Below are 7,534 nucleotides of genomic sequence, written 5' to 3'. Positions count from 1 at the left end.
CACCTTCCTCCCTCCCCAGCTTGGGCCGCACGGTTTGTCATTTCAGCTCTGTACACCTGGACTGCTGCCCCTGTCCTGCTTCAGATCCTGCCAGGCTGGACCCCAGTTCCTGCCGGAGGATGCCACCAGGCATTCCTCACATCCTGTCTTCCTCTCCCTGCAAGCAGGAAAGTTCCTGAAAGTGGCCAGTTGATTCGACGGCAGATTAATATTTTGCAGCTGGGTTGTTGCCTGGCAACGCGGTGAATCATCTCTCCCCTCACTGTCAAGGTCATCTGATGTCAGCCCCCTTCCCTTCGCCATGGCCACAGTTGTCCAAGCCCACTGTCCATCGTTTTCTTCCTCCTGCCATCACTGGAGGGTGTGTAGCCCTGTTCAAGATCAGCCCCTCCACCAGGGTCCTTCATCCCAGACCCTCCTGCCTGCCTAGAGACCTTGTGTCTTCACTTTTTCATTCTTTCATTCATTAATTCATTCATTCATCTATTTATTCAACAAAAGATTTTCTAAGTGCTCACTTGAGGGCAGGCACTGTGCTGACCCTGTTGACACAATATTGATCAAGAGGGTCTTTGTTCCTCTTCTCTTGAAGGGGAGACGATATGATATGAGCTTAAGGTGCCATGGGTGGTTGGTGGGGGGAGTAAGGAGGTGATCCTTGTCCCTCCCCCTGGAACTTGAAGCTCTCCTGCATGAAAGCCTTCTGACATTTCTAACACTTTGTCCGCTTCCTCTTCCCAGAATGACGGTGATTAAAATTTAGGGAGCACTTCTATGGCCAGGCCCTCATGGTAAGCGCTTTACAAGCATTATGTCTTCTAATCCTCACATAACCCCACGAGGAGGGTGACATGATTGTCCCTAGTTTATAGCCGAAGAAACTAAGGGGCAAAACCAAATTTGATTCAGCCATCACTGTGTTTTCTCCTTCGACATTGCCTTTGACAACCTTAATCAGATGAACGGGACCTGCAGGTCTGGTAGGTGATGGCATTCGATGGTGGTGAATGGGGAGACCACCATCAGCCATGGGCCACCCTGGGAGTTCTGGCTTGAGGCTCTGAGGGCGCTAAGCTCGGGCCTGGTACCATGGAAGAGCTCCTCAGCTGATTGCTGTGCTAGCCGGGGTTCTCTGCACCTCAGCTAGTGAGAGAGTACTCAGGTCCGCATTCAGCTCATGACTGTTGCTAACCGTAGTTCAACTGTCCGTTTTTTTGCCTTTCAAGGCAGATCTAAAACTAGAATGGAAAATGCACTTACAAAAAATTTAAAGTCATAATGTTACTATCTTTCTTTAAGCAGTTTGCAGATCACGATAGGAGGTCTGCTAACTTTATGCTCCAAATCGGTGCTTCTTAAACTTTGTTAATGAAGATTGTTAAAATGAAGATTGATTCAGTAAGTCTGGGGTGGGGTTGAAATTCTGCACATCTAACAAGCTCCCAGCTGAGGCTGAGCAGAGGGGTCTTTAGTCCTGTCTCCAGGGTGGACCTGGGAACCTAGCTAAGTTGCAATCTCCCTGCACCTGACTTGGTTCTGTGTTTGGTTTCACAGAAATGGAGTGAGAATCAATGAGTTGACACACACACAGAATGACTGCATGTTTATGCTCCCACGTTAAGTTTTCAGCCTCTGTGTTTTCTGTGCTTCCTGTTTTCAACCAATTGTCCGTTCTGGGTATAAATTAACCATAAAGGACTAAGGTTAAAGACATTTTAAACCTCACAACGATCTGATGGCTCCGGCTGGATGACGGCTAGCGCGGCGAGTGAGTCACGCACAGGCTTCTGAGCGCTGTGGAGTCTGGTCGCCGCGTGTGCACCTTCTGCCCAACACATGCTTGGTTTTAGAGATGATTTAAAATGTTTTAAATAGTTATTAATTTTAACAAATCGATATTGAAATAGGCATGGTTACTGCTTGTAGTGATGTGCCTGGAAAATCTTTGATAATCCCTGAGGCTTTGTAAGCATCAGGAGGAAGCCATGGACCAGTGATTCTTAACTCTTTTTGGGTAGTGGGCTCTTTTTTAAAAAAAATTTGATAAAAGCTATGGACAGTCTCAAAGAAAATGCACACCTCTACATTACATATGGTCAAAGTCTCAAGGGTTGGTTTCTCATGTGCTGATAATTAAGTTCTGAGCCCCAGTTACCCCTTTTTCAACCATCTTTAAATACAGTACTCTCGATTGTTTTCCCTTAAGTTTAGCTCTGATGATGCTTCTCTTGCCCCTGTTCCCTCAATAGCTCCCCATTAGCCACAGCAATGTTTCCCCAAGCGTGGTCTGTGGCCCTCCCGTAGGAACTGGCTGATTCTGGTTAAAGAGGCCAGTTCTTGGGCCCCGTATCAGGGCCTCTGGATCAGAATCTCTGGCCCTAAAGGCAGGGCTATTTCCTGGAATTTGTAGGCCTCTATAACATCCTTAAGAGGCGCCATCGCACCTCGTACCAAATGGGTAAAATACACCCACAGGCCAAAGAAACATACATTTTCTGCAACATTTTTGAAAAGATGTTTATAAATTTTACAATTCTAAGTTTTGTTAAAAAGAATTAATATTCTCCTTTCTCTAGAATCTTTTTAGCTAATACCCAGTCCTGCGAAACTAGGTGAGGTCTAGAATCTGTGAATTTTTAACAAGTTCCCCCAAGAACAGTGCATTTTGTGAATATTTGAATTGGGAGGATTTAACAGAGTCTGAGAGAAATTACACAAAGCCTCAGATTCTGTGCTAATTTTTAAACAATGTCTAGCTCCTTAAAAGTTAAGTTAGTCAAGGAGCTCTTGATTTCAAAGTAATAGTCAACAGTGAATAGCACCTGTGAACAGTGACTTTTTTTTTAATTAATTTTTTTTCATGAAGGAGGGAAGGAATTAGGTTCAATTATTTAACGGAGGTACTGGGGATTGAACCCAGCACCTTACGCACGCTAAGCACACTCTCTACCACTGAGCTACACCCTCCCACCCAGTGAACTGTTTTTGATGCTGATGCCACAAGGGGGTTTGGCTTCCAGGTTGTTCTAGAAGCTCCTCTAAGCCCTTCTGCTGCAAATCTTGCTGACTTATCACCCGTTTTGAACAATGCCACTATGCTTGGAGCCAAGCAGTAAGTTCTGTGTCTACTGCACAGATCAGTTTTGTAGGACCTTATGTTATATAAGCCTCTGCCTCTGGGGTTATAATCTTTTTTTCAGGGTAGTTACCGATTCAGCCTTTCAACAGCCCTCCTCTTCCACACACTTCACAGGCTGCATGCAGGTTGGCCTCCACAACTCACAATGTGGCTGGCAACAAAGAGGTTAAGTGTTGATTCCTTATGACCATCCTCAGGGGTTTGAAGCCTGTATTTTAGGACCAGTTCATAATCCACATACTAGGTGAATTTTGTGTTTAACGTAATTGCCCCAGTAACAGGCTTTGATGCACTTCACTGTTGTCTTTTGTCAAGGGATGACCTCCCAAAATTAAATTTCAGCATCTCAAACACCTTAGTCGTTGAACTCTACAAATCTTCTCTAGAAAAAGTGCACACTTTTGTTACACCTTTCCTAGGGGTTTGTGAGTTAGATCAAGCGCCACACCACATTTATCCTTTTGTCACAGCCCTTTAAGACGAGAAGTTTGTTACCGAGGGAACTGCAGTTTCCAACTGTGCTGTCATCTCAAGGCAAGTTCCTCCACAACCACTAAGTCACTTGGGCAGGGGGCCAAGTGTCTATCAGCCAAGTAGCACCTTCCTTCAGGACATCGATGAATGGGACAGCCTGCTCTGACTAAACGCTTACAGGGAGCGTGGAGGGACAAGCTCACTGAAGCTGCTCTTGGCTAAGACATTCAGGACCCAGCTGAACGGCAGGTGCAGACATTTCTGTGGTTCTCCCACATGTACTGAGACTGACCATGGATTAAGCAGAAGTCTGCAAGTCAGATGTTTCTGAAAACAAGTTTTATTTAAATAAGGGTTTAAATACATTACATAACATTAAAACTGAAGGGGAAAAAAGAAAACAAAACCAAAACCAAAAACCAGTTTTACTTCACATGGCATTGGGCAGCTGTCGCTAGTAAGTTGCAAGCTCTACAGCTACGTGACTGACATCCGTTTGAAATTTGTTCCCTTGTCAAAAGTTTAACTCTGATAGAATGAGCCTCACATTCTAGTTTGGACATTGATTAGCTAGGATATGTCTGGTCAAAAAGACCTTGGTGGCAAGCCACACATCCTGTCAGCCTCGCTAGAGAGAAGGAAGCTGCTCTAAGCTCTGTCCAGCTGGTAGCGCTGGGGACACCAGGGGATCTTTCCCTGACAACCAAAGGCTCCCTCTAGCAGTGCAGCTGCTGCTGCCGCCTTACCCCATCCTCTCCTATCGGCTTCACGGAGGGCTGTTCAGGTGGTGACATTCTCTCAGGGCAGGGAACTCTGTGAAGGGACAGCCGAGGAGCTTCTGGCCAGACATAGCCGTCTGTGATCTTGGGGCTCTGGACTTGCCCGAAACATCACGTTATTGGTTTGTTTCAGGCTGGACACTGCCAGGCGCCTACTGCTTGACCTCTGTTTAAATGAGGGACTTCAAGACTAGACAGCATGGCTCTTTTCAGTTTATTGCATGAAGGAGTTACACTAGTCCAAGTTAAAAGCAGACCCCAAATGGTTACATGATACAAGCTGTGAGGTTTTTAAGCTTGTGACAAGGGACAGAAGGGAAATTCCACTCATTGCAAGGAAATCCTCACTTAAGCTTCATTGAGCCAAAAGCACTTAAAATCCATGAACCTTCAGCTGGTCGTCCTTAGCCAGTCCAATCTGCAAAGAAAAAACAGCAGTTTTAAAGACGGAATAGAGTTAAAGGCTCCATTTCTGACGACAACAATCCTGTCTTCCTGCTTCTACACTAGGCAAGAGCAGTCCCAGAGCCAAGATGCTCTCAACTCAGGATACTAAGTCAAACCACCAACGGTGTAACAGGATCTTATCACTTAGCAACAGCTAACCAGATAGCCTATTTTAGCACCTGTCTGCCAGCAACTTAAAACTGCATTGTTAAAGCAGTCCCATTCCAACAGTAAACTACAGGCAAATTCCTTTTGTCTTTCAAAACACATTTTGTCTATGAACTTCAAAACTCAACTGTTGTCTGGCTTAGCCTTACAAAACAAAATTCTATGTCCCCAGCAGAAACTGAGCAAACTAGGCAGGATCTGAGATTAGTTAGCCAGGGCAGAGGCACCAATGTACTATCAAGAAGTAACTGAACTCACCTCTACGAGGAACTGACATATGTTCTTGCGCTGGTCACCCTGTAGCTGAATCACTTCTCCATATTCCGGATGCTCAATTACAGTACCATTGCAGGCAAATTTCTGCAAAGACATTGCAACCAAAACAAATTAGGCCAAGCAACAGCTTTAAAGTAATAATCAAAGTAATCTTCCCTTTCAGGAGGTAATACAGCGCCCCCGTGTAGACAAGTCATACGATTTTCCTAAAATCTCCTTAAAAACCTACCTTCTTAAACGCCTTCACCAATTTCTTTTTATCGTAATCATCAGCGATCCCTTGGACAGTGGTAAGGGTTTTCCTGCCGTTTCTCTGTTGAATTCTTATATGGATATAATCTTCAGTGCCAGCAGGAAGCAGATCATCACCCTTACTTGCATCAGCAAAGGGGTCTGAGAAAAAAGGTCAAGCGCATTTAGAATTACCGTGCTCAGATGCCACTGTCACCCTCCCACTGGATCTTCTGCCTATGCAGAAACTGATACTGAAATCGTTAGGGCTTGAGTCAGATCTGGTATGTCCTTTGTTGGCTCTCCTGGAACAGGTCAGTCCGGGACAGCCAGCTTCCCCAACCCCGGAGAAAGCCTGGGCCTGCTGTCCCAGGCCCGCCCTCGGAAGCCGATCACGTGTCGGAGGAGCCAGGGCTGGCCCGCAGCGCCCCACCCGGCTGATGCAACCGGCCGGAACTCGAGCTCCGAGGCGGGGCCACGCTTCCCGCCCCATTGGCGAGCGCATTTGTCACTTAGGGCTGGCACCGCCTCCCCCTCCAGGCTCCGTGACAACGGCGTTGACGTAACGGACGTGACGCAGGGGTGGCGGGTGGGGCGGGTGTGGCCCTAAGGAACCTGGAGGCCATTAGTAAATGCGCCACCCGAAACGCCGGGCCCGCCCAAGGGCTGACCTCCCGCCCGCTCCTTCCGGTCGCTCTCAGGGGCCAACCACAAGGCCCAGGCCGCGGCGTCGCTGCCCGTAAGCCCAGATACCTTTCCCCTGCCAAAGTTTACGAAAACCTGGCACGCTTAGCAGCTTGCCAGGCCCTGTACGCGGGCCCAGAGAGCCCCACCGCCCCACCCGGGCCTTCATTCACTTGGGACCTTCCCGCGACCTACCGAAAGAGTGGAGGTTCTGGATAGCGGACATACGATACGATTCCTTTTCCTCGGTGGAAACGGCCTGCGGAAGGCGGCGGCGGGAGAAGGCGGGCAGGGGGGACGGAGCGTCGGGAAGCGAGGGGGCTCAAGGGGGAGGCTGCTGAGTCCTCGGCGGCGGCTCAGTGACTGGGGCGGAGGGGCGGTGCCTGTATTCACTTATATAGCCGCCCCTGTGACGCCAGCGCGCTGCCCTCACGTCCCGGCCCCACCCACGGCGTCGTGCTCCCTGCGACCGGGCGCCGCCGCTTTCCAATTGGTCCGGGGGCCGGGATGCGGGACAGCGCTTGCGCAGGACCCGTGCGCCGCGGGAGGGCGTCCTATGGACCAGAGGAGAGGTGGAAGGGGGAGGGAAAAGTTGGTCCTCTTAGGCGCCTGCGCAGTGCTGGAGGAAGGCGTCTAGGCTGCGCGGAAAACTGGCCGAGGTTTTGGGCGCGCGTGCGCAGTATGTTCTCTGGCGCGTTCTTGATCCTGTTGCAGGAAAGAGGGTTTTCCTGGGCAGATTGGCACTTTTAGAGGGGATTTAAATACTGAGCCTCCCAAACAAGACAAATTCCCCCTGTCTCATACCCACCCAACTACCCACTCACTCCCTACTTTACAGATTATTTTCTTTATAGATTTAGGGCAGCACTTTTAAATAAAATCAACGTACAATAGCATAGCCATAACCTTAACTTAATCATTTAGATTACCTTATCACTTAGAGGAATCTAATCTAAAAATGGATTGATCTACTTTAAAATATTATCATTTAGATAATCTAAGGAAAGCCTGCCTGGATCATTAGCTCGAGTTCAGGGGAGAGGAACGCTGGTTCTGAGGTCCAAGAAGAATCCACGGACCAGAAGGGGGTCCTTTGTGTCATACGAATTGTGTGGGGTAGGTAGAGCCTTCCCAGAGTGTGGTTGAAATATTTCCTTTAACACAGTCGACCTTTCTTGCACTTTCGGTTTATTAATTGAAATGCCCTTAGTTGCAGGGGTATGTAGCGTGGGTTTAAACTCCAAAGGCCTCCGGGGCCAGGCAGGTAAGATAAAGGAGTGCAGACAGCCAAATGTGATGTCATGGGGTGTGGTAGGGGCCCGAGGTGAGAACCAGA

General features: G+C 48.2%; 1 protein-coding gene across 1 annotated transcript; it reads right to left on the bottom strand.

Annotated features, from left to right (window-relative positions):
• Positions 1–3,935: 3,935 nt before the first annotated feature.
• Positions 3,936–6,583, bottom strand: EIF1 (eukaryotic translation initiation factor 1). Its single transcript, XM_006178698.3, has 4 exons — positions 6,394–6,583; positions 5,513–5,676; positions 5,266–5,367; positions 3,936–4,810 (listed from the first exon to the last, which is right to left on the bottom strand). Exons 1-4 carry the CDS (start codon positions 6,422–6,424, stop codon positions 4,766–4,768), a joined length of 342 nt encoding a protein of 113 aa, XP_006178760.1. The 5' UTR covers positions 6,425–6,583; the 3' UTR covers positions 3,936–4,765.
• Between the last annotated feature and the right edge of the window lie 951 nt (positions 6,584–7,534).

The sequence above is a fragment of the Camelus ferus genome, chromosome 16 (genome assembly GCF_009834535.1).
Source record: "Camelus ferus isolate YT-003-E chromosome 16, BCGSAC_Cfer_1.0, whole genome shotgun sequence".
Lineage (NCBI taxonomy): Eukaryota > Metazoa > Chordata > Mammalia > Artiodactyla > Camelidae > Camelus > Camelus ferus.
Note: the sequence above shows the minus strand (reverse complement) of the source record. Positions and strands in the feature narration are given on the sequence as shown.